We start from the raw sequence: 27,508 nt of genomic DNA, 5'->3' as shown, positions 1-27,508 counted from the left end.
ACACCCCTGGCAGCTCTGCTATCACGCGGCCCCTTTGCTCATTAAATACTGTAGCATTACGAGTGCTTTATGCCCCAGTCTGCCTCTTGTTATACCCAGTCCACACCTCGACCTTAGGGATCCTACTCACAGTCACTCACCCCTTGTTTGACCCTAGGAAATTCGACCTCGGTCCCATTTTCCATAAATCAGGAGTCACTCCATTCTCTGAATCTCCATAACTTTCATTTGAATGACACAGAACATGACCTGACTTTTATGTTGGTTATTTTTCCTAAATATTTCATTTATTTATTTGAGAGAGACAGAGAGAGAGGGGGAGAATGAGCAGGGGGAGTGGCAGGGGAAGAGGGAGAAGCAGACTCCATGCTGGGCAGGGGGCCTGACATGGGGCTCCTTCCCAGCCCCCCAGGGTCATGACCTGAGCTGAGCCCCCAGGTGCCCCTACATTGGTTATTTTTGTGTATTTCCTTAAGACAATAAGGCCTGTGAGAATATAAGACGTGTCATAGGGTGCTGAGGCTTCCCCAATATTCTGACATTTCCGTAATGGCGCCTTCTACGTCTCAGAAATGCAATAGATGAAGGAATAACTGAGTGTTACTATGTACATAAAAAACAGATCTTTGAAATCATGTAGACTTCAGTTTATTACTCTGGCTCCGTCTCGCAAATTCTGTGACAATAGACGGACTACTTAACTTTTCAGCCTTAGTTTTCTCTCACTTAAAGTATAATGTTTTCTCTCACGTAAAGATTAATAATCACCATACTGGATCAAGGCAAATAATAAATGAGACCATGTACCCAGCACATATGAGGGCCCACTGAAATGTAAGTACTTTGTAATTACTTTGGAAATGTTATTATGCATTAATTCGTCAAATATATAGAGTCTGTATTTTCTTAAGCACTTATGTGATCATAAGTGGAGGATCTTTTCTGTATATTTATTAACCTTCCGTGTTTGTTTATTTTTTATTTTTTTTTACCCTTTTGTTCTGTTAATATTTTTATTGTGTTTTTTAAAGTAAATGTTACACCTAACATGGGGCTTGAACTCATGACCCTGAGATCAATCACATGCTGTATGGGGAGCCAGCCAGGCGCCCCAAGACTCAATATCTTTGGTGGTTGTACTAAGGCACATCCTGTGGACATGGATTTGGTCTTCAAGTGTCATGTACTCTAAAGAGACAAACAAAATTTTCAAAAAAACTACGAAATTTTCAAAAATAACTACTAATGATGAGTTTATAACGTCCCACACAAAAAGAAGGAATTCAGAAAAAAAATAATGTTCCTCAGATAGTTTCAATACCACTTAGCATACACGACATGTGTTACCCCTCGGGAGGCCATATCAGAACAGACAAAACCAACCTGCTCTTCCATAATTTACTGACCCCCGTCTGGGAAGAGGTTTTGTGCACTCTACTTCACGTGGGATGTCTTATAGTTGTCTGCACTGTGGACTAGCCCAGGCAACTTTTCTTTTTCTTTTTTTTCTTCCAGGCAACTTTTCTATGTAGACAAGCAGATCCCCATTGTTCACATTAACCCACAGAGTTAAGGACAGTTCTACTCAGAATCTCCCAATCCTTTATAAACGAGTTTTTCAAAATGAGACACTTCAATCATATGTAAAAATAAATAATATGTGGTGGTTTCCCTTAAAAGATATGATTCTAGTACGACCAATAATATTATCAAAAACTGAACATGCCCTTTAAAATAACAGTCATCTTCAAGATGAATTTTTTTTCTAAATAGTTTTCATATAGTTTCTCAATAGCTAATAGGAAGGATATCTGTGGAAGATATTGATAATATTAACTCAATTTTTCTCATTCAGCTAACCAAATTTTTCATGCTAAATCATGGCAATCAAACCTTATGTTAACATTATGGGGGAGTTCTAAGCATTGCCGTGATTTCGAGTATATGAGCTTTATACTGGAAATATTTTAGAGTATTTCTTTGCTAACGGAGCCAGGAAGAAAAATGGGACTTGCGATACTCTACAAAGTTCACGGCTGAGCCACAGCGCTGGATGAACCACTAGGTGGTCTTTTAAATGCTTCTTTCTACTGATTCAGACTCAGACCAGCCCTCAAGAGGTTCTTTATTAAACAGCACTTTCTGTTCCGAGTATGTTTTTTTTTTTTTTCCCTTTTTCTGAGCATCATTCCTCGCACCTCATCTCATTATATCCCAGTATAGAGTTTGCTAATTAAGTTCTCTCATAAAAATAATTTTATCGTTTTGTTTTCCCCACGCTTTGTCCAAAGCTCAGTTAAACCGAAGGCCAGTTAAATCTGACCCACTCGCTTGTTCCCCAACACAACTTTCTTTTCTGTGTCTTCCAAGTTTAGACTCAAAATCTATTTCAGGTTTTGCGCTCCCTCATTATACAACATTTTTCTTTAAATACTTGTTTGTGAAGTGCATTCATTCATTCATCCACTTTTCCAATGTCAACAATGAATCAAATCTTTAAGGATATGGAGCACAGATTGTTTCTATTTCTTTATGAAAATGAATAAAACTGAACCGAAGAGTCAAAAACTGTGTTTTTTGTTTTCTTAATAGTTTAAGTTTTGTCTCTCTTTTTGAATGAAAATTGCATTAATTACAATTGCAGCTCATTTCTCTCATGATCAGGTTAGTTTTAACAGTTGTCTATGTAATGCAACATTAAAATGCTTTTAAAGGAAGTTAATTTGTTGATTGTTTTCTTTCCTACAGGCCATGATACTGCAAATAATTTCAAAGATAGCCAAAATCATTTGAAGAAAATACATGCACGACAGACAGAAATTATAAAGAATACTCTTTATAACTAAATAAAATAATTGCTTATTTGAAGTGATGGAGGAAGAAAAGACTTATTTGGAGAGGAAAATCACTTCCCACACTATAGATTACAAAATTACTTATGCAAACGTTTTTATAGGGATCATCTATGAGGAAATGCCATCAATAGGACTGCATAAGGAATCTCTTAGATCAACCACGAATTTAATAATAATACTATAACAAAATAAATTAAATATCATATAAACCATTTTACCTTTGCATTATAGGGAATGTAATGTTTTGATAAAGCTTCAGGCGTATGCATCCATGTTTTGTCTGCAATGAAGAATACACAAGGTTAAATTAAATTATACGTTCTCGGGGCGTCATACTCATTCATTAACATAAGGAGTCTGATATGGGTGGGAGCATTTCTAAATCACTATTCTTTTGCTAAATGGAGAAAGAGTAACTATTCAGATAGGAGAACAGCATAGCTGGAAAGTGCTTCTAAGAGTCTTTCTTGGCATAAAAGTCTCTAGCTTTTCCTTTAAAAAGTATTCACATAATAAAATGATACTAAGGTTTTAAATAATATAAAAAAAACTCAGTGGACTACAATTATATCAATTATGTAATTATGTAACACATTTCTTCTTTCCTTTTATACTCTCATGATTTACAATTGTTTTTAATTCCCTGATCAATATATAAATCCTAAATCTTTAAAATATTCCTTAGATAGCATAAGAGAATATTAAAAATAAAAGTAACTAAAATAATAGAAGATACTGAAAGTAATTTATATTGCATATCATTAGAAAAAATATTTTTCATTCATATTTGAATTTTATTTATACATTCTACACATCTTCCAAAATATTTTGTGGAATGTATAAGTGGAGAAAAAGCAAAAAACATTAAACTAATCAAACTTGACCATTTTTTGGAAATTCCATTTGTTTGTAGTAAAATTTCACAGTCTTCAGAAACTGTTGTCTCCTTCAGCAGAGTTTTGTGAATATTTTATTCCTCATGCAATTTAAAAGTTTAGAATCAATAAAACCAACAGAATAGAATCAAAGACACATTTTACCATGAAAAGTAGTAAATAAATAGGTACTGAAAGGAAACAGATTACTAACAAAGTATTTTCAACATTCAATTCAGAACATTTGAAAATGATATTAACAGGAACTGGTTTGATATCATTAACATGTTCCCAAACTGGAAGAATGTAAGACAGAGAAAAAGGCCTCTATTTCTGGAATGTCAGTTATTTTACACCATTTGGAAAATAATGCACTATTTTTATATTAAATATCTTTATGGGGTACAATGTAATATTCATAAGAATTTCCAAGACAAAAATGAGGGATCAATAAACATCCCAAGCATTTGGTGCATTTCAGGGCTATTTCTGGCTGCTCGAGTGGATAAGTGCTAGTTGTACTTGGGGCCAGTGTTCTGAGAAGCAATACATTCTAAGCTGCAAAAAGCAATACTGACATATTGCCATTGACGTTGATGTGCGAAATTTTTATTTCCTGTAAGGATTTTTATTTTAATTACAGTTTTCTTCTTATGACTGCCACTGACGAGTGATATGATTAATTCAAGAATAATTTGTACTTAGATTTAGGGTATAGTCTTGCCCTTCCATACTGAAAGAAACAAATTGCAATGCTATACACCAGAACAATAAAAACATCAAAACAATAAAGACAAAGATCTGCCTCTAAGAAACCTAAAAAGAAAAAAAAATCCAATTTCTTTTTTTTAACCCCTGTAACTCATTTCATCTCATGTCTCCTCTTCCAAGATACACAACCCTTCTTGGAAGGATCTAACTGTGGGACCCAGGAAATTTAACAAAAATCCCCTACCCCTGGCCAAGCAGAGCAGGACTGACTCCATTTTGTGCTGCCCCCGCCTGGTGCCGACCTGCTTAGGGCACTGCCCCACCCTAGTCGCCAGGGCACACCCTAATCCCTAATCGGAAATCGGCTCAGTGACAGGCCAGTTCAAATGGATACTTTAGGGTAAAATGTAACTCAATCTGCCACCTGCGAGTGTCCGGACCAGCATGACTGTGCAACTTTCTGCGTATCCCATTGGCCACTGGCCCCTATAAAGCTGCTCCGCCTCTTAGTCTCGGGGTCCAAGTCCCTGCTCCGCTGTGTCGGGTGCACTTGGACCCAAGCTCGAGCTTGTAAATAAACCCTCGTGCGCTTGCATCGGTGTCGGCTCCTCGGTGGTTTCTTGGATTCGCAATCTTGGGCATAATGTCTACCTCTGAATATGACGGTCCATCCCAACCCTGGGGCAGAGGGACAATTGCTTTCTCCTGTAAGATACTCTGAGTTGAAAGCTGATGATACTTCGTCTGTTAGAGTCTCGTACCGCGGTGACCCAGAAAGATGGCAGGTGTATCCAGGGGGCACCGATGACAGATTAAGGTAATCACAGCCCTAAGCGAGCAGTGGATAAGCCACAGTTGCTACAATGACAAAATACCTACATCCACATCATGGAGCCAGGACGGCTTCACACCCACCTCGAGGACGGCAGTTCACTTACGAGCCCCGAGGGATTTCCACAACGCCTCCCTGCTGGCATCCTAATGTATACTTCGGCAGAAGAAAAAAACTGACAGAATTAAACTATCTTGGTCCTATAGCTGTGCCCGACCTTGAGGACTGAGTATGGACGACGGTCCCTGGTCGCTACCTGTGCCCACAAACGCAATCAGATAATGGAACATGGATACTCTGGAATACGCCCTTTTCCTTGAAATTAAACTGCCATCACTAACTCAAGAGCAAACAGTCATGTGAAGGGGAATGCCAACATTTCAAAATATTGGGCAAGCGTTAAGCCATTCTGACGGCTGGGTCAACACATCCAAGTGTTCAAAATGCACTTAGATGAAGAGCTCATCAAGAACGACGCAGTCACATCACCATTACTGTATCGCCAGAGCTTAAAGCATCTACTTTGAGTACATCAAGTTCAAAACGAGATACTGTTGGGTGAACAGATGCATATGAATGGGTTATAAAACAGGGAAATAATATTGAAATACTGAATTGCACGTGCTATTCACTCTGGTTATGTCTACTCATCAGCGTGTCAACTGATAGGTCAAAAAAAAGGAAGTGTAATAAGTTGAATTATTTAATCACATTTACTCACATTCAGTATTTTCTGCTTTTCTACTAAACTATTCAGTTTTATCCTCCAGTTCCATCCACGTCGAAGCAAATGGTGGGTATTTGTCGTTTCTAACTGGAGGGTATGATGCTGAGTGAAATAAGTCAATTGGAGAAGGACAAACATTATATGGTCTCATTCATTTGGGGAATATAAAAAATAGTGAAAGGGAATAAAGGGGAAAGGAGAAAAAATAAGTGGGAAATATCAGAAAGGGAGACAGACCATGAGAGACTCCTAACTCTGGGAAACGAGCTAGGGGTGGTGGAAGGGGAGGAGGGAGGGGGTGACGGGGTGACAGGCACTGAGGTGGGCACTTGACGGGATGAGCACTGGGTGTTATTCTATATGTTGACAAATTGAACACCAATAAAAAATAAATTTATAAAAGAAATTCCACATATAAATGAAATCAAAAAATAAAAATTAAAAATAAAAAAAATAAACTATTCAGTTTTGACATAATGAATAGAAGATAGGATTTTCGAAATTCAGAGACAAAGCTAACATAAGAAAAGGAGCTACAGAACAAATACGTTCATTAAAATGTAACTGTGGTTATGAGGTCAGGCTAATTTTTACAGATGTCTTCAAAATAGTCCAAATAAAGCAATTCTAATAGGTGCAGTCTTATTTTTTGAGAATTTGTAGCATTAAAGCATTTGCAAAGAAAATCAGTGGGGTCACCAGCCAATTCAATCAAGACTACCAGACAAAACACTAATTGGAAGGGTTGATGAAAGGGAAAAAAAAAAAAAAAAAAAAATATATATATATATATATATATATATATATATATATATATATATATATATGTATGTTTGAGTTTAAGATAAGTTTCAAGTTCTACCTTGAAATTAGAATAAAATATTGATCAATAATTTCCCCCTGAGGATATTTAATCATTAGATTTGGGGGGAAGAAAAGAAATCACAAGAAATTTTTTTAAAGAGAAGGAGGCAAAGCAGAACAAGTGCTTCTGTTTCCTGATTCTCTAAATCACCCCAACCTTCCCCGTGGCCGCACTCCAGCCGTCATCTAATGAAACAAATGTACAATTGCTGGTTACTTGGGATTTCTCAGTGAAAAACTCCAACATCCTCTTCAACTAAAGGGAAATTAGAAATTGGGAGTTTTAACTTTTAAACAATGGGAAAAGGAATTGTAAGCAAATGGAAAGAGACAGTCTAGACGTGTTTCTTAGGGGCACCTAGGGGCTCAGGGGTTGAGCATCTGCCTTCCGCCCAGGGCGTGACCCCGGGTCCCGGGATCAAGTCCCACGTCGGGCTCCCTGCAGGGAGCCTGCTTCTCCCTCTGCCTAAGTCTCTGCCTCTCTCTGTGGGTCTCTCATGAATGAATAAATAAAATAAAATTAAAATGAGTGTTTAAAAAAGAAAAATAAGACGGTGGAGTGTCTGGGTGGCTCAGCCAGCTGAGCGACCAACTCCTGTTTTGGCCCAGGTCCTGACCTCAGGGTCACCAGACTGAGCCCTGCGTTGGGCTCCACGCTCAGTGCGGGGTCGGCCTGTCCCTCTCCCTCTCCCTCTGCTCCTCTCTCAAATAAATCAATAACATCTTTAAAAAACATAAAAATAATATGATTAAAGTGATGAGTTGTTGACGTAAGATTTTTATCACTTTGTTAAAAATACTTCCACGTTAAAAAAAAAAAAAAAGAAATACTTCCACGTATCAGAGAATCACTTCTGGATTCTTTTCCTACTAGTAAAGGAGATTTTTCAAAGAGACATTATGTCTACGTGCAGTAGGTGTTTTAAATCTGAACCAAGCTATAGATGACAATAAATGTCATTTTTGCATTCTCCTTATTCAGAAAAAAAAAAAAAAAAAAACTAAAATAATAGAGTGCTAGTTTCCAGGAGCTGCCAGGAGCCTGACAGTCCACATTAGGGCCACCCGTCGGGCCCCACAGCCGAGCACGCGGGTGTCTCACTCGGTAACAAGAACGTCTGAGCTTCGGGGAATCCCGCTGCATGTCTGCTAGGCTTTGTGGGGATCGTGTCCCGCTTATGCGGACGCCCCTGTAGTTACCCCGACTGGACCTTTCCTGAAGTCAGCCCCGTGATGGCAGCTCGGCAGGTGCACAGTGGGGAGGCCCCAAGGCCCGAAGCCGCCACCCACCCCCAGCCTGTCTGCTGAGTCCTCAGGGTCCACACAGCGCGTCGGACTTCGTGGAACCAACACAGCAGACGACCTTGTGGCTCTGGACTGTCCGTTATGTGGACACGAGGAGGCAACGGGGGCCTCTGATCATCACGCGTGGACCCAGGTCCTCCCTGCCCAGCACGGAGGGGCGTCCCCCAAATACCAGGGGTGTATGAACGAGAACGGACGTGCAGGTCTCAGACCCACGCCTGTCAGCCTCCGGCGTGATCGCGGCGTGGGATGCGGCCCGGCCTCTGTGCCCCGTGGTCCCTGCTGCCGCTCGCGATGAACCCGAAGAGCTTTGCTCACCCCCTTCGCAGACGGCACATCACACAGGACAAGCCCTGGCTCCCTCACCAAGCAACCGCTCCCAAAAACACACGCACTGAAGCATGTAAATCTACCAGAGGCCTCCATCTGTGCTGAGTGCACCCCGAAATACCTGCTGAATGCCACATCTCATTGCTACTTAAAAAAAATAAAATTAAATAAATAAATAAATAAATAAATATAAATAAATAATAATAAAAAAAAAGGGACATTTAACCAGCGGTGTCTTCTATTCGCATGCGGGCCTACTTGGATGCCTTTCCCATCTATTTATTTATTTATTTATTTATTTATTTATTTATTTATTTATTTTGCCATTTCACGCCACAAAGTAAAATGATCCAGAAAATGCAGCGTCATCATTGTATCCTGAAACACGCGCATCAAACGGCTGCCGTCCCGTTAGGGTGACAAGCAAAGGCCAAGCAGCAGGTGCGCGGCGTGTGCTGCTCTATCCGGACTTCATTCCTGAGCCACGGGGTTTCACAAGAGGAAAGGCTGATTCCCCGGCTCCGCCTGATTTTCAGCGGCGCGGACTTGACCCTCGGGTCCTTAAACGGGAGCACTTACCTTTCTTCCTGCTGAAAGCACGGTTCATGATGCCCAGCCGCGCAGGCGTCCGGTTCAGTCACACTTTATGTCCTAAAAAGAATAACAACGTGCCAAAGCGTCAGTAAAGACATTTGGGCCCACCTCTTTCATGCACATGCATTTTAATTGCAAAGTCTTTTTAATTTATTTTTTTTAAAATATTTATAAAGAATATTCTGAAATGCCCCAAGAGACTCTGGGTAAGAACACACCGGGGTACTGGAGACTCCAGCAGCAGAGCGGGCAAGAACAACGCCTCAAAGAAATTTTCCGCAAATTCATCGATCTTCTTGTCTCCCTCCTTCACACGTGTATCGTTCACTGTATTTATCTGCAAATTTCAGGAGAAAGAGGAGGGACCCCCCTAGCTGACGGCTAAGGGATGCGGCACAGCTTGGGGTCACTGACAGCAGAGGTCTGTGACCCCGACGGCGGCGTGTGCGTCCCCGGGAGGCGCCGGGCCCCGGGGCTGGGGAGCCGCTGACCCGCGTGCTGGAGCCCACGCGGGCTCGCCTCGGGGCCGTTTGTCCCTCGTCCTGGCGAACGATGCACGCTCCCAGCACAGCCACCGCCGCGCAGGCCTCCTGGTCTCCGTGCCGAAGCCTTGCTCCCTGCGTCCGCGGCCTGCCCCGGGGAAGCTGGCAAAGGGCCGCCGGCCACGTGCTTGGTGTTCCCCGCCACGTGCCAGGCTGACGCTTCTCCAGATCTTGAAGTACCACGTGTCTTTGCTCTAACGATTCCTTTTCCTGAAATTCATCTTTTTCTTCTCAGGTTTTACTAGAATCAGTAGGAAGGAACCGAGCCACTCTCCGACACGCCGCTTCGAGGTGTTCTCCACTGAGTATCCAACGTCCTGCGCTGCCGGTTCTGCCGTCCACGAACCGCTGGAACACAAGCACCACGCTGCCCGCCGTCCGTGTCTCGCCTGGGCCTCGTCCGAGGGGCCATGCCAGCCAGCCCGCCACCACGCTCCGTTCCCCATCATTTCTGTGTCCTCCAGAAGCCGCCCGCCTCTCCCTCCGAGCCGTCGCCTGAGTGGCCTGGAGCAGCCTCAGGGCGTCTGTGCCCTTGCGGCACGTACCCCAAGATGCCGCCAGCTTCCACCCACCGCCCAGCGCCTGGGTCACCTCCACATTTTTGGGTTCTGGCTGCTGCGGCCCCCGGCTTCTTGGTATCAGCCTCTGTGTTGCTCAGCGTGGCCCGCGTCGGGACGCCGTGACCGCACGACCGGGGTGAGGGGCTGCTGAGGGCCCTGCTCCGGGCCTCCAAGGCACGACTCTGGCCGTGTCCTCACATGGCAGAGAGAGGAGGCTCTTATTTTTCCTCTTTTTATAAAGACACGGTCTCCCCCTGATGACCTCATCTAAACCTCATTACCTTACAAAGGCCCAGCTCAAAACGCCACTTTGGGGGATTTCACCGCGTGAACTTCGGGGCTCTATCAACCGTCAGACTGTAACACTCCCCATAAATCTACACAGCAATAAGACACAGCAGAGAGCTCGATCTTTATCATAAAGTCATTTTTACAGTGAAATTACTGGGATCCTGTTCCGGCATTTCTACTCCCAATGAAACCGGTTAACGGAATTATGAAATATCATTACTAGGTATTGTTTTGTACACTTACATAAGGACACAGTAATATCAGGCTCTTACTGACCTCATACTTTACTCACCTGCTCATGATATGCCATTAATAACGGCAGGCAGAGAATGTATTTTAAAAATTAAAACACCAGGGTGGGGGTGACTGCGTGACAGGCACTGAGGGGGGCACTTGATGGGATGAGCACTGGGTGTTATTCTATATGTTGGCAAATTGAACACCAATAAAAAATAAATTTACAAAAAAATAAAATAAAATAAAATAAAAGGGGCTTTTAAATATAAAAAAAAAATTAAAACACCAAAGCAATCATGTCATTTATACTAATGATATAATATGGTTTCTTTTCTATGATACAGAAAATACTATTCTGGAAGTAATGATTGAGATGACTTTATTTATTACAAATAATTAACTTATTCATTCAGAAACCCCTTATCAATCACGAGGGCCAGTCACTCTGCAAGGTAAGCAAGGGAGTACAATTCGGACGAAATATACGCTGTCTTCTCCCAAAAGCTGCTTTTCACCTAGAACCTAACAGAGATGGTTATTGATTGGTTGTATCCTGGAAGAAGAAGCAAAGATAAAAAAACACTAGCAGAAAAGAAACAAAACCAAAAAAAAGAAATAAAAAATAATTCAAAAAAAAAAAAAAAAAGAAAAGAAACAAAACACATCTGAACGTGAGGTACAATTTCTCTGGAAAAATAAACAAAATTACCATGAAATCTATTAATCGGCAGCTCAAACGCAGTAGGTCTCAGGTGGACACTTCCAACAGTAGCAGGTTGTGAAATAAAAGGATGCAGTTTAACACCCTGAAATCTTAAATTTCATAAAATTGGGTGTATTTTATTTTTTTTAATTTTTTAAAATTAGGTGTATTTTAAATAAAGAATATAATATAAACTCTTTCAAGGCATATAGGCAGAAAGAAAAAAAATTAAACAACCCTGACATGATCATATAAAGGCCAGGAGGCCAGATAGGGAGGGTATGAAACGTGGCTACAATCCTATGGCTCTAAAACAGCAGGAGCAAAAAAATAAATAAAAATAATAAAAATAAAAATAAATAAACAAAACAAAACAAAACAAAATAAAACAGCAGGAGCATTTTCACCTGTTCACAATACAGGTAGATACAAATGTCAGGAGATATCAGATAAGCCGTTCTTATCATATAAATAAACATCAAAATTCCACCTTCCAAACAATTGTTTTTAGCATATGTATTTGATCCTTTGACATTTTACTCTTTCTTTGCAAAACAGATCTTAACGCCCCCCCCCCCCCCCCCCAGAAAATAAGCAGATGCTGGTTTTGCTAGCTATCCCCAGCTCAGACTGTAGCGCTAAGGCTAAGCTGGCATCAATATACCGTTTAATGTATTAATAATGTATGTTTTAATGTACTTTAGAGCTGAGGTAGTAAGATCTATGTTTGTACCAACTTACTACGTGTGAAGTTTAAGAAATCTAAGTTCTGAATAAACTTTATTTCAATTTACGGTACTACACAAATCTTTCTTTTCAAACAAACTTTTGATAAACATTGTTTCGGTGGCCTCTTGTACATGGATGCATAATTTCCTTATCGGTAAAAAATTATCTCTAAAAAAAAATTATCTCTAAATCCTAGCTACGTAATATACAGAGAGAATAATCCACATAAATGTCTTTTACTGATTTTTTTCCATAGAATTGCATTCCAGAGTAAAAATTATATGAGGTCTAAAGTATGACTACTTGGGTTTTCTATTTTTTTTTTAATTAAACATAAAAGAGTATACCAAAGGCTGAAATAATTTATAGGGCCATCAGTTCTGTGTGAGATTCCTCATTTAACTTTACTCTTCAAGGCTGACCCCTGAAGCGTGTGTCCCCGCGTGTGTCTGTCCGTGCTCTCCTGGTTTGACATGCCTGAGCACTCCGGGGTTGACAGCGCTGCGTGGGGTGCTCTCAGCGCTCACATGGATTCCGTCCCTATCACCGCTCGGCCAAACTTCAGAAGCCCTCCCATATTACACAGAGCCCTGCAGGTCTGTGCAGACAATTCCTCTCCTTTTTTTTTCCCTTTGAGATGTTATGTATTTACTTGACAGGGAGCGAGCACAAGCAGGGGGAGCAGGTGCGGCAGGTGCGGGGCCTGGACCCCAGGGCCCCGGGGTCACGACCTGAGCCAAAGGCAGATGCTCAACCGCGGAGCCACCCGGGCGTCCCAGGCCAAAATCTTTTTAAAAAAAGTCTGGGGCCAATGATCATCTCTTTAAGTGAATACAGTATAGACCAGGTTTGAAGGCCGGCCACCGAGGTAAGTCCGCGGATATTCACACACCACTCGTTCAGGGGAAGTCGAGAGCGGCTTCTTAACGAACGGCAGTTTCCTGCTTTGCAACCCGCTGCCCAGGCTCTTCTTAAATAAATAAATAACATTGTTATGACTAAAGAAACTATATGTGGTGTAATACCGAGGCCCATAATAACGGCTACTTCTGAATTTCATTTTACCCTTATGAGTATATTTAAAATTAAATTTTCCTGGGAATTCTTTTAAGGTTAAAATTTTAAAGAACTTGGAAATTGATTAAAACATAGTTCACATTAAATGAATCCTAAATCAGTAAGATCCTGTTGTTCATTATTTTAGATCATTTCTGATCTCAGGATGGAGTCTAATCATGCGGCTTAGTTCTAGGAAAGGAAATCAGGTAAAGTCAAAAAACAACAAACAACCACAGTTGCTTCTCCTGTAAATGTGTTTTTTTTTTTAATTCTCAAACATTTTGTGGACTTTTTAAAAACACGTAATTCAATGAAGTAATCATGAGGGACGCCTGGGGGGCTCAGCGGAGGAGCATCTGCCTTTGGCTCAGGTTGCGACCCCGGGGTCCCGGGATCGAGTCCCGTGTCGGGCTCCCTGCATGGAGCCTGCTTCTCCCTCTGCCTGTGTCTCTGCCTCTGTCTCTGTATCTCTCATGAATAGATAAATAAAATATTTTTTAAAAAAGAAGAAGAAGGTAACCATAAGGGAACATCAGGCAATTTTAGTGCCACAGTAGCTGCTCCCGGCTGCTGAGTCCTCTAGAGTGGCTAAGTCCTGGAACTTCATTGCTTCCAATAGTTCGTGTAGCTTCCAAAATCCTACTCAGAGCACTCAGCTCATTTTTGGCTCTTCTTGATCTAATCAGTATCTATTGTAAAGGTTCTCTGTTTAAATCTCCAAATTAAAAAAAAAATTAAAAAAATAAATGAATCTCCAAATTTTAAGGCACCTTACAATATTCTTCTTCATTGTATTTTGTGGCCGTAATCTGCAAAGACTCAGTGTCTGTGCGTCTATACTACCTAAGGGTAGGCAGGAAAACTGACCGGTACACTAACTGAGATCCACATCACTAGGAGGAGGGACCACACGATGTGCTAAAGAGCACTTTAATATATTAATATTTATATATTAATAATTTACTAAGAAATAGCAACATGAATGTTCTCTGAAGTTTCTTGACATGGGATATAAATGCTTATCATTATTTTTTCCTTATTTTATGAGACTGACCCATGTCTCATACTCTCATTAAACCTCCTTTGTTCTTCCAATAGATACACGATGAGAGCACTTTGGTGACAGCGTCAGAGAAGCGAAGAAAAAGGGGAAATAAACAGGACTCGGGCGCTGCCTTCAAGGCGCTTACGTCTTGGAGAGATGGGGATAAGGGGTGCGGGCTCGGCAGGTAGGGAGCAGCCCGTCAAAGAGGCAGATGCACTGAGCTAGAGGGTGAAGCACAGATGACCTAGTCATCCAGGTGAGGATCTCAGGGAGGCCGTGGGTAGGCGCCTCCCAGATGAGCAAAGGTCGAAGGTGAGACAGGAAAGGAGGTTTGGGCAGAACAGGTGCAGCGGAGCTCGGCTGGGCACAGGGCTCCCTGCCAGGCGCTGCGGGCCTCAGAGCGGCCACTGGCCCTCCCGCGCTTCTCGTGGAGACGTCGGCCAGGAGCCGGGAAGGCCAAGGGCACGTCCGGGCACCCTGCAGCACGGCCAGCCCTTCCCAGTGGTCTACGAGCAAGAAAACCCTAATGTATAAGGTCCCGCATGCGGGTCTGCGGAGCAGAATGAAATCTGAGTTTCCTCTGATGCCAGGAGTGAAGTCAAAAGAAGGGCTCCAATCGCCAAAGAGATGGGCACATACAACCTACGCTTTCTGGGCACGGAAGCTACCAGGCTCCAACCGCTGGGTTCTCATAGTACTTTGTGCTGTAAGGGGACGAGCATATGCGACAGGCACCTGCCGGCGCCGGGCCCTCTGCCGTGCGGTGAGCATCGGGCAATAACGACGGCCTCATTACGTGTTGGCCCTGCTGCGCGGCTCCACACGCCGTAGGGCTGCAGACACCTGCACGTGGGGTGGCGCCGGCGCCAGCACCCAGCCTCTGCGATCAGGGCCTCCCGGGCGCTCCCAAGGTCAAAGGACGGCCCGCGCCCCGCGTCCCCGCAGCCGTCGAGCTCGGCTTCGAGAGTTAGAGCCTGAGAGGGTCCCCTACACCCCCCTTCAGGGATCGATCAAGTCTCTCTCCCCGGGTTTCTTCATCACCTTCCGTCCTGCAGGGGAGCTCGGCTGCTCTGCGGGGCGGGTCAACCCCGGGAGGAGACCGCGCCGGCAGACCCTGAAAGCTCTGCATCGGGAAGCCGACGCGGGACGACCCACCTGCCTGCGCCGGGTCAGCTCCCCTTGACATCAGACTTTGAAGCGAATGCGGAAGTCCTGCTCAATTTTTCTCCTTTCTTTTTTTTTTTTTAAGTCACGACAAGACTTTCTTTCTCCCTTTTATTTTGGTTCTACACGTAAGGGCCGCGTCCTTGCAGAGCCGCCGCTGTGGCCACCTGGCCGCACGCCCTCGTGCCTGCTGCCCTGACCACCCGGGACCGCGAGCGGGCCAGGTGCTGAGGGAACATTGTCCTTGGCCAACCCATCCGAGGGCCTTTGAAAGACGAGAATAAAGCGGCTTCACTGCTCAACCAACGCTCTCAGAGGCTGAGACTCCAGGCTTCGTGGACCTGAGGACTAGAACTTGCAAGTGCCTCTCTCTGCGTGTCTCTCATAAATAATAAATAAATAAAATCTTGAAAAAAAAAAAACTAACTAAAAGACTGGAATTTGCAAGATGGACACTGAAGAGTCAGCTGATCTCCGAAAACAAAGCAACAATGTAAAAATTTTTAGTTCTGGTTGAAACTGTCCACCTCTTATTAGGGTTTCAGTTTGCTGAAAAGAAACAGGCTCCAAATGGAGTCACTTCTGCTAAAGCCCAACCAAGACTTAATACCTCAACTAATTTGCAATTTCGGCCTCTCCTGGGAGTGGAATTTTAAGGCGATCCATCTGGAATTTCCTGATCAGCATTAGTGAGGTCGTCCGCCGGGTGGGACCCCTGGCCCTCCCGGGGTTGGTGATCTGCCAGAACAATGCTTTCTTCTGGGTTGCTGCAGAGCCCCTGCCCGGCCGCCCCCCTGGGGCCCACAGTCTCCCCTTCCTGCAGCTCCGCAGAGCTCCCTTCCCTGGCTGCGGGGAGGGCCCGGCTCGCCAGCCTGCTCATCTTAACATCTACCCCATAAGAGTTCTTCTTTTAACCACCTGAAAGGATCTTTCTCTCTCTCTCTCTTTTTTTTTTTCATTTTAGTCTTTTGCTTTGAGGTCAGCGGTTTTGGGGTCGGTGTTTTTACAGTGAGCACAGTCTCTGTCTTTACCTTCTCACAAACAGTAATTATAAATGTGCCCGGACTCCCTGTTTTCATCATTCTATAGGGTTTGGCTTGAAGGAAGTGTTGTAATTAAGTCAGAGCAAAAAAAAAAAAAAAAAAAGTCAGAGCCAGACACCATTTCTCTTGCTGGCTTTTTAAGCCGTCCTCACAAGAAGCCTGGAATGTTCTCCCTTGGTATGGGGAGCGTCTCGCGTGCCAGGGGGCTCCGGGACAGAGCTGGTGGACAGGAAATCTGGTCCTTGAAAACACAGCTTCCGAATATTTACCCCGGGAAACCAGCTTTCCTTACGGGGGAGCCCGGGCTGGATCCCGCCCCAGTGCTGCTGGGCCACAGCTAAAAATAGCCCCGAGCCCATCACCTCACCGACACCACACCACAACCACACAGGGCCTACTCTCAGATCCCGCCCTCCCCGCCCTCCCCGTGGGCGTCCTCCAGCCTCCCCCGCCAGAGGCCGCTTTATCTTCACCACCATCCTGACCCGGTTGACCTTTGCTCAGGCCCGTGATCCCAAAAAACAACAAAGGTCAAGGAAATCCCCCACCCCTCAGTGCTTTGGAAAAGGGCTCAGGGCAGAGACCCACCCTTCCCCAGTTGATGTAGATAAGATCCAGGGCTCTCCCCACGTTTACTCATGAGAAAGCCAGACAAACACCCTCCAAATGCCCATTCTTTGCTTCATGAAGGATTAGCTGGACTGTTTGTGCCACCGACCTGTCTGGACAAAATCTCTGCTACTCTATTAGGGCCGTATCTTTAGCAAAACCTGTCTCTTTCCTCCAGGATCCTTAACTTTGACCTGCCCTGAGTTTAACAGATGCAGCCTTTCCTTCATAATCTTTCCTAAAACTCGGCTGACCCCAGGGTAAAGCGCTCTCTGGTCACCGCCCCTAACCACAACCCCCCACTCATCTTTGTTTACTCTTCCCCATAAAAGAAAAGCCCTTTTCGGCCTGCCTTTGAGATGCCTCCAGATGCAAGGTTGGCAAACTCTCCCCATTACAACCTCCCTCCCTCCCTGATTGCAGTAATCTTTTCAAACAAGCTCTCCTTACATAAGCCCAGATTTGCTTTTTATTTGACGCCCCATTTGATCAGATTAGAGAGATTTCTGGCAACTAACCTCAACCTAGTTCCCTGAACTAATTTAACTAATTTGAAAATTTTCCCTTTCAATATATCTACTCAGATGGAGCTGGAGCTCTCATTCTCTTGCACTAATGAATGCTCTCATGTCAGCATAAAATGAATGGCAAGAATGTCCTAGAAAAGTAAATGAATCTGAGTTTTAAGAATTTTATCCTTGCATCCATACGTAGCATCTAGTTCCTACGTATAGTATCTGCCGACTTACAAAGCAAATTAACAAGCTCGGTCTTCTAAAACAATTTACATCTTATTCTAATACAAACACGTCCTAGCTCCCAAAACCTTGTTCAACTGTACAACAATATAAAAAACCTTAAAGATATTTTCAGAATCAGGAAACTCTCTAAAGTTGCTCAGTAATCGATGAACAAAACCGCACTCTTATCTTGCTACACATACTGTACACAATTACAATAAGTCGTACAAATGAAGGCCATGCACCTTTCCATCAAAGAAAACATTATAAACAAGCCAATAATGATAAAGGCCGTGATGACTTTCCGACATAGGAAATATTTCTTTTGTTGGACAGGAAAACGTCTATTGAAACAACGTTATGGGTTGAAACAATATAAATTAATGAACAATTTGATAAAGTCACGCATATTTTCAGACAAAAGTTCCACCGAACTCAAGTAAACACAGGAACTGTACCAAGGCCAAAAATAAAGAAAAAATTTACTCCAATACAGAACAGGCAATATTCTTTGGGTTAAATTTGTCAAAGCAACAAAAGTCTAAGAATACAAGGGAATGAAGATAGTATTTGGATGACGACAGGGGAAGAAATATCTGTAAATGAGAAAAGAGTAAGAAATCAGTGCTCGGGGAACTGGAAGGAAAACATCAGTCTCGTCCTTGTGCTTCTTACTCAACTACAGGTCCCAACACTTAGAACCAGGAGTCATCAAGGCCACTCAACTCGGACTCTAAGACGCACTGCACGGCTTTCTTGGTGCACTTCCTGAAGGCCCTGAGAGAGATACTTTGCCGAGACCAGAACATTCCAACCAAAAAACCAGAAAAGCCTCAATAGCAATGGGGGGCCCAGGGCACAACACCCCATGGCCCGTCCTGCCTCACGAAGGGCTGAGTGACACGGACAAGGGCTGAGTGACACGGACAAGGGCTGAGTGACATGGACGCCCATACTCCTTGCGCGTGCTCACCTGCCAACCACTCCCTGTATAACAGCAGGTGTCCACCATTGGGGGGGTCACCAGTTGAGGCTCCCCGCTGCTGCCTTCTGAAGTCGATTTCTCCCTTTCTCCTCTCCAAACCCTCATTTCCTGTGTTATTGGCCCCTCTTCCGACGAGTTTGTCCCTGTCTGTTCAGCCAGGAGGAGCCCCATGTCTGATGGCCCAGGTGGCTGGGTGCCCTGGGCTGGAGCACTGGCCACAGCCGTGCACCAGGGGTTATGGACCCACTTTCCAAGTTAGCAGCTATGACAGATCAGTGGGTAATGGGGCCGCAGTATAGGGCTAAGACTTTAAAAAACCCACAGTAAATACGACTGAATGACAGAATGGTATGACCCGGAGATGAAATACTGAATTTGAAGATCAAATGGGGAAACTCTCCGAGGTGGCTACAAAACAAAGATACGTCAAAGAATTAGTAAGAGGATAAAGGGTAGAAATAAAAGTGCCAAAATCTGGACATGGACATAGAGACGAAGAGAGAGGTCGGGGCAGACGTAAAAACAATTATGAAGAGAATGTTCACGGAATTAAAATAAATTATGAAAAGTGTTAAATTGAAAGTCTCAGATGCAGGCACATTATGCTAAATTTAAGAATATTAAATGCAAAATGAAAATATATGACACTTCCAGGCAGAAAAGGATGGCCTATATGGCAACAAGAACCAAATCGATAATAAAACTCAAAATAGTAACACAGTATGCAAAAAACACGTAAGCAATATTCTCAAGGTGCTCTAAAAGAAAAGAATTTGAACCATGAACGTTGCATGGAGTAACCACAGTATAATGTGAGAGAGTAATAAAGACGCACAGTGCTGGGGGCCCTTGGCTGGCTTGGTCCATAAAGCACGTGACTCCATCTCAGGGTTGCGAGTTCGAGCCTCATGGTGGGTGTGAAGGTTACTTAAAAAATAAAATGTCAAAGACATACAATGCCTCAGAATTTTTACTACTGAAAAAGTACTTTTACTTTATTATACTGAAAAGAAAAAAAAATCCTGAAGGTAATCTGGGTAGGATTAAAATAAGAGAGACAAATCCAGTTTCTTTTGTAAAAGAGAGAAGCTCTATAGCATTACCATAAATTTTACTACGGTATTTTATCATAAAAACAATAATAGCTAATGTAGGACTATAAAAGAAAAAAAGAAAAAATAGATGTATAGAAAGATACATGGATATAAAAGCATAAAGAAAGAGTCAGACATACACATGTACAGCTGTAACAGTCGGGAACTGAAAATCTCAATAAGCGTTTGCCACATAATGGAGCACAGAGCAAACAGCCATGACGTGACATGTAGTTTAGTACTGACTTACTGTGAGAAATTACATGTGTTGAAACTTAAGAATTAATGTGGGAACATAAGAATGAGAATGTGTCTTTTTTTTGTTGTTGTTGAAGATTTTATTTATTTATTCATGAAAGACACAGAGGGAGGCAGAGACACAGGCAGAGGGAGAAGCAGGCTCCACGTGGGGAGCCTGACATGGGACTTGATCCCAGGACCCCGGGGTCATGGCCTGGACCAAAGGCAGACGCTCAACCACTGAGCCACCCAGGCATCCCTGAAATGTGTCTTAAGAGCAATTACAATTAACTACAATATATACAATTAGTAAAAACAAAATTTTATCAAATGACAGTAGGAAATGAAAAAAATTAAAAACAAAGCATACTAAATAGAAAATATGCAATAAGACAGAAAAATACAAGTCTTCCCTATTTTACATTTAACGTTGGGATCCAAATTAATTAATACCTTTTTGAATAAGAACTAAAAGCTACGTAATATAAGGAAAACACAGGAAATAATAAGGATATTATTTTCACTTAGAGCAAGGAAAGGATTATTTGAAAAATATGCAAAAAAACCAATTTGATTGCATCATAATGAAAGATTTCATTTCAGAAAAGGCTGCCATGGAAAGGTAATAGGCAAAGATGAATTTGAGGAAAAAAAAGAGCTTATCTCTGTAAATCTGATAAAGAAATAATATATATGAGAAGTAAAGAAGTAACAAAGATTTTCCCCAGGAACAGTAAGAAAAAGTGGGTAACCCTGGAGGAAAAGGGACAAATGATAACTGCCAATGCACAGAAGAGGCAGCCTGAGAGGCCAGTAAGTGTATGGACAAATGCTCAAACTTAGTAGTGATCACCAAGACACAAATTTAAGCCGTATTACTTTAATTTGACTGGAAAAGTTAGAAAATTGTGAAGTGCCCAATACTGGTGAGGACGGGAGGTTGTAACAAGGGTTCTCACCTTTACATACTCATTGAAATCACCAGGGAGAAACCAAGAACTATCAAGTGTCAAAGATTCACTCGGTCCATTTAAACCAGAATATGGGGTTCCGCCTTTAATATTTTTTAAGAACTCCTCAGGTGATTCTAATGCGTAAACAGAGTTGAGGAAAACTCAGCTGCTTTTGGTGAACCGCTGGTGATGGCGTACAAATAGCACGACTCAGCTGAAAAAAATAACGCTTATTAACACACTGGATGTTCAGAGAGCCCACAACTTGGAACACCCCACTGGCGAGTACTCGTCCCGAAGGAATTCTCACAGACCCACAAAGCGCTGGTGTGAGAAACCACACCTTGTTTGCGGGGGCAAGAAACAATCACCTCGTCTATCGCCAGCAGGAAGCCAGGCAAAAAACATGGTAGGTGGACATCATGAGGCGCCACGTGGAATGGTCGACTGGAAATACTCCATCCCCACGTTGCAGCGTAAGTGGATCTGAGAGACAGCGCTGACGCGACAAATATGGTGAGCCAGAGAGCCCCCGAATCAAACAACGCTCATATACAAAACAACACCCATCTGAAAAAAAAATGAAAATAAAAATAAATAAAAATAAAAATAAAAAATAAAAATGTAGGGGCGGTGGGTGGGGGCATGGGTGACAGGCGAAGGGGGTCAAGAGGACGTGCCTAGAACTGCTCACTGGACCGTCCACCAGACACGGTGTGTTAGCCATGCTGGAATTAAAATTCAGAAAATACAAACAAAAAGTGACTACATGAAACACCTGGCTGTGGTGAAAAGCGGAAAAGGGGAAATGGGTGGCGTAAGGGGAACAGCAGGGGCTCTGACAGCCCCAAGGAGTACAACTCTGTCCATACCTGGTGCCCACGATCAATACAGGACATGTCGGCTCGAAGCCAGCCACCTGCCATTGTGCGCTCAGCACGCGGAGTCTCGTGGAGCCTTTACGGGGTCATGTCAGGGCCCCGTCCCGAGTCCCAGAGGAAGCAGAAGCTCCCCGAGACTGGAAACCCGCACTCCCACACCCAGGAGGTATCGGCACGGGCCTCCCGCCTATGGTTTCCCACGATTGCTTGTTCGCGCCTGTGCAAATGTTCTCTCCTCCTGCCAGGTCCAATGCTAAAGAGAAAATCTTGCCCCTGATGTTCTTGATGTGACCAAGGTCACCCTTTCTCCTAGCCTCGTTTCTCCCCGTCTCACCGGTGGGCTGGCAAACGGCGAAGGCCCACTCGCCCACCGTGTCCGTCCTCTGGCTCTGCAGTGTTACCGGACTTCTATCTCAAAGGGAGAGCCGACCGGTCTAGTCGATGGATGGATTTTGAGAGTAAGAGAGCGACCTCAAGGACAACGGATACCTCCCCGCCCCCCCCCCCCCCCCCGCCCCGCGCCGGCCCCTTTCACTGAGTAAATCCCCATGACACTTATGGAGCAGAGGACCCTTGGGGAAAGCCCAAAGATTTCCTGTGGTGCCGTGTTAGTTCTGGGATCTCCATCAGACCTCTAAGGAGAGGGGCCGAGTGGACGCTTGGTACAGGAACCTGCTCCTAACAGGTAGCGTCGGAACAGATACAACTTGTGAAGTAGCGAGTGTAGACCATGGGGTCCCAAGGAAGCAGGTGTGAACAGAGAAGTGACTACGGAGCCCGAAGGCACACCCAACTTTAGGAATCACTCAGAGTAAGATGATCAACTCTGAGCTAGGTAAGGGACAGCCACTGGGGTCAAAGAGAAAAGCGTGCAGTTTGGGCATCCGGACGAGGACGTCCTCAAGAGGAGATCGGTGTCGCGGAGGTGCGCACAGGGAGCGCGAGCAAGCTGCCAGGTGACTGCACGGAGATGCCGGGCTTCTGCGAGGTCGTTCCAGGGGGTGAAGGGGCGGAGGCGGCCTGGCTGGTGTGGGTCCAGGACAAGGTGAGAAGGCGGTGGATGCGGGAACTGGGGACACTCAGGAGTTCATGCATAAGCGGCCGCAAGCGATAGGGGCAGGGTGGGGAGGTGACACCAGCCCAGGAGGGAGGTTCCGGGGGGCCATGCACCTGCCTTCACATGGACGGGAAGGACAACAGGACGGGGCGGTGGCAGGGACACACGGCGGCCCCCCACGATGCCCTCAGTGCACTGGCTCCCGAGGCCCGGCCCTGCCCTGCTCGCTCGTCCTGGTGGATCCGCGTGGAAGGGTGTGACTGAGGTGGAGCCTGGGGACCCACCTGTGCCCCACGGGGGAAGGCGGTGGCTGGGGGTGGGGATGGGGAGCAGGGCTGCCGGGCTCGTCGGGCCGAGGAGCACGCTGCCCCTGCAGTCACTGAACCTGCACACGTCTGCACGGTGGTCACGTAAAAACATCTCTGCAATAGTCGACTGTCGTGAATGTTCACATGGATTATAGGAACGGGGGATGGTGGGAAGAGGAAACAGCTGTTTGATGTGGGTTCTAACACATGGACCGATCTCAAAGATAAACCTTGTTTCAACAATTGACCAAGACGCCCTCCCCCAGCTGACCCCGCAGCCCTCACCTCCACGACCTCCCCTCCTGGGGTCTGGGTGTGACCTCCCCCAGCTGACCCCGCGGCCCTCACCCATACGACCTCCCCTCCTGGGGTCTGTGGACGTAACAGGGACGAGGAGCCTCAGGTAAACTAAGCGCTTTTTTAAATATGAGAATATTTGCCAAGTGTAGGCACATTTTAAGTGCTGGGAACTGTTCGCTTCACTTATTTAACGGGCTCGCAAGTGGATAATCGTTATTCTGTGATAAATAAGCAGCACACCCGCCTTTGCCAAGAAATCCTGTCTTGGTGGAGGTGAAATCAGAACTTTCTTTTCAAGAGAAGCCAATTCAGAGTTTTCTCATGTTTCCCAATCCTCCCTTCCTTCTTTCCTCTCTCCTGTCCTCATCCTGTTGTCATCCTGCCGAGCGTGTGTGACGTGTGACGGGGACCGCTGGCCAGGTGAGGGGAAGGGCACCGAGTCCTCCGTGCGACAGGTGTCGCGGGGCTTAGACCAGAAGGGGCAGGGATGTCCGCAGGGAAGCAGCCCTTCAGGAAATGCCGGGGCACCGCTGGCGGACGCACAGGCCGCGGCCGCGCCGCCCGGTCAGCAGAGGAGCACAAGTGCGCGTCCTCCAAGCAGGTAAGGAGACACCGGTCACTCCGGGGGGGGGGGGGGGGTGGCGCTGAGCCGAGAGGGGCGAGCGCTGGGGCTTCGGAGGCTAGTGACACGGGGCCCCGGGCTGGACCCCACCCAACCCAGGCAGGGCCGCTGCCCCGCTTCGGCGGGCCCCTGGCACGCTGCGGAGGAGCAGGTCCTGGCCGAACGTGCCCAGCGAGACAGAAAGCCTCTCTGGCTCTCAGAACAGGGCCATGTCCCCCCGTCCTCTATTTCTCCTGTATTAGGTAAAACATGCTGAATCCTAGAGAGTAAGAGACAGCGGCGGGGCTCCCTCGGCCTGTGGGATGCCCTCATTTGAACACTCGAGGGAGATCTGCACAGGGACACACACATACACGGGCTCCACACTTACCCAGTGACTAGAAAAATACTAGTTTAACACCAACAGAGTCACTCCCCCACAGCCACCTGGTTTCCTCCATCTAGTTAGTCCAGGTTACTGCTATTCCGCTAATTCAAAATTTTGGCTAGAAACGGTTCAAAAATACAACCGTATGCGTATAAATTAACCGTATCATCGACATTTAATTTTATTAATTTTATTAATTCAATTTTATTATTCATCACAAGCCAATAAATAATTCAATATTTTAAATCTTAAGATAAATAGTAATTAGACAAGAAGTAAATGTGAATCTGAAAGTAGGGACTTTCCAATTTCTTTTTGTCCTATTCTATAAATCCTAACTCACTTCGTATAATATACTGCAGGGATATGGTGCGAGATTGCTAAAATGTCATTCAAAAAGGGGTGAATGATTATAACGCAATAGACATTTTTGGCATTTTCTTGTACCGTTACCTTATTATTTATATGTTTCTAAGTTATAATATTATTTTGGATAATCATCAATTGATGTATATTAGCATATAAGCCATGCATACTGCAACACTGGTTAGATCTATAGAATTAGCTGAAATCTAAAGATATACTAGGAGAAAAGGGGAAGAAAAAGAAAGACAATCTCAGAATGAATAAAATCTGAATGAGTAAAAAAATATATCTATATATGAATAAATTCTATAGAGGCCGTTTAAGCTATTCCATCCTCTAATCTCCTTAAAGTTCAAGCGAAACCAATTTCTCACTGAATTTGCCAATAATGTGGCAATAATTCATTTTCGGGCACAGTCTCCTCGAACCCTTCCAATGCATTATTTCCAGGCACGATTCCAAGACTCCAAGTCCTAGAGGAGCGATGGGAATTGCGTTCCACTACTCTGCATGAGCAGAAACGTATTCTCCTTTGGAAAATCTACACCAGATATAACTATTTGAATTTCCCAGCTTGATCGCAGCGCTGAACGCCCGATGCTGCGCTCATCAACTCACAGAAGCGACGCTACCCCACGAGGCTCGCACCATCTGTTCTCTGATCCTATTATATGTTGGCTTCCATAATATTGTTATTAGAAGTATATTGACCATCCAATTAGTGGCTCATTTTATACGATTCCTCCAGGAAGAAAGATACAGGGACGTACGGGGAGGCCAGCCAAGGCTGAGCATTGCGGAGAGACATTTAATGGGGGGAGGAGAGGGATCAAAGAAGGTATGGATGAAGGAAGAGGGCAAAGCAGTGAGACAAATTCCCTGCCTCGACGTGAGCTTTACTGCGTAACAAGAGCTCCTTTGGGACTGACATATTTTTGCCAGTCGAATGCTCTGACTCTCCGCAAGGCCAGGAAAACCGGGTGGGGGGAGACCAGCACTCAATTTAAGGACAATATGTGATTCCACAAACATCTACCGTGTGTCTGCTCTGTGCTTTGTCTCTCCATCCAGGCACCTTCACCCTTGCTCTCGGCTCCCACGGCGATTCTCTGACGCAGGTAACGGTTCCTTCAATTTACGGACACGCACAGTGGTCTAGTCATAGTGTGGGTGATAAACGTTCCCAAGGGCGCACGGCTGGTAAGAGATACGGGGACTCTCTAACCCTAGGTCTTCTTTTTTTTTTTTCCTTAAAGATTTTATTTATTGATTCATGACAGACGCACAGAGAGAGGGAGACACAGGCAGAGGGAGAAGCAGGCCCCATGCAGGGAGCCCGACGTGGGACTCAATCCCGGGTCTCCAGGATCAGGCCCTGGGCTGAAGGCAGTTGCTAAACCACTGAGCCACCCGGGGATCCCAAACCATAGGTCTTCAAATGACAGGTTCGAGGGACTTTTACACTATTCCGCAAATATCAAACGCATCTCGTGATACACTTCCAAAGGAAGACGAATTTGTCAAGTGACATGTTTGAGTTTTACGTGTACGTCTGTATGACGTGGGAAATAGTTTTCTGGAGACTGTAGTGGAACTAAAGTTGAGATCACAGAACATGAAAAGAATATGGGTCCTGACTGATCGTAAGGGTTAAAGTGTCATTTAAATATCGGGGTGCCAAAATAAATAAATAAATAAATAAATATCGGTGCAGGGTCTGCTGAGCACCAGAGTCTTGGCTTCAGCTCAGGTTGTGATCTCAGGGTCATGGGATTGAGCCCCACTTTGGGGTCCATGCTCAGCACAGAGTCTGCTTAGGACTCTCCTTTCACTCTGCCCTTCCCCTTCTATAGTAAGTAAATCTTTTTTTTTTTAAAGTTATTTAAGTATTTCTTAAAATCAGGTAATGCTACTTTTACCCCTGCTGTCTTTTATCTATCTAAACTTTTTATCACAAATCTCCTGGGATGCTTATAATATTTTTCTTTGACCACTGTAAGAGGCCAATACCCACTATCTCAGAATCCAAAACATATCATTCTGACTTTATTAGTTATTTCTTGACCCGACACAAACTACGCGCTCTAATATTTCAAATTACGTGTTCAATCTAGGCATGGCTTTTGTTTTGACCAACATGAACCCTATATTCCTAGGGTAGTACCGATTACTGATACTTTGTCTTACCCTGAAAAAAAATGAATTTAAAATTCTTTCTCCCAAATGAATTCTTAAGATTAATGGTAAAGGAGCAAGAAACATTTAAAGGGTTATACGGGGGATCCCTGGGTGGCTCGGCGGTTCGGCGCCTGCCTTTGGCCCAGGTCGCAATCCTGGGGTCCGGATATCAAGTCTTGCATAGGGCTCCAGGCATGGAGCCTGCTTCTCCCTCCTCCTATGTCTCTGCCTCTCTCTCTCTCTCTCTCTCTCTCATAAATATAAATAAATAAATAAATAAATAAATAAATAAATAAATAAATAAATAAATCTTTTTTAAAAAGGGTCATATGGTCTATAGGA

The 27,508-nt window shown here is 44.5% G+C and overlaps 1 protein-coding gene across 14 annotated transcripts in view; it reads right to left on the bottom strand.

Annotated features, from left to right (window-relative positions):
* The window catches only part of GULP1 (GULP PTB domain containing engulfment adaptor 1), a 218,300-nt gene that overhangs the window by 79,360 nt on the left and 111,432 nt on the right, over positions 1–27,508 (bottom strand). For all 14 annotated transcript variants that reach the window (XM_041773954.1, XM_041773949.1, XM_041773953.1 and 11 more), the window contains 2 exons: positions 9,079–9,150; positions 3,074–3,135 (listed from right to left, as the gene is read on the bottom strand). In XM_041773954.1, coding sequence (XP_041629888.1) covers positions 3,074–3,135; positions 9,079–9,106 — 90 coding nt within the window. In that variant the 5' untranslated portion in view covers positions 9,107–9,150. The remainder of the gene's footprint in view (positions 1–3,073; positions 3,136–9,078; positions 9,151–27,508) is intronic.

The sequence above is a fragment of the Vulpes lagopus genome, chromosome 11 (assembly GCF_018345385.1).
Source record: "Vulpes lagopus strain Blue_001 chromosome 11, ASM1834538v1, whole genome shotgun sequence".
In the NCBI taxonomy this organism is placed as follows: Eukaryota; Metazoa; Chordata; class Mammalia; order Carnivora; family Canidae; genus Vulpes; species Vulpes lagopus.
This window is presented reverse-complemented; position numbering and strand designations above follow the sequence as displayed.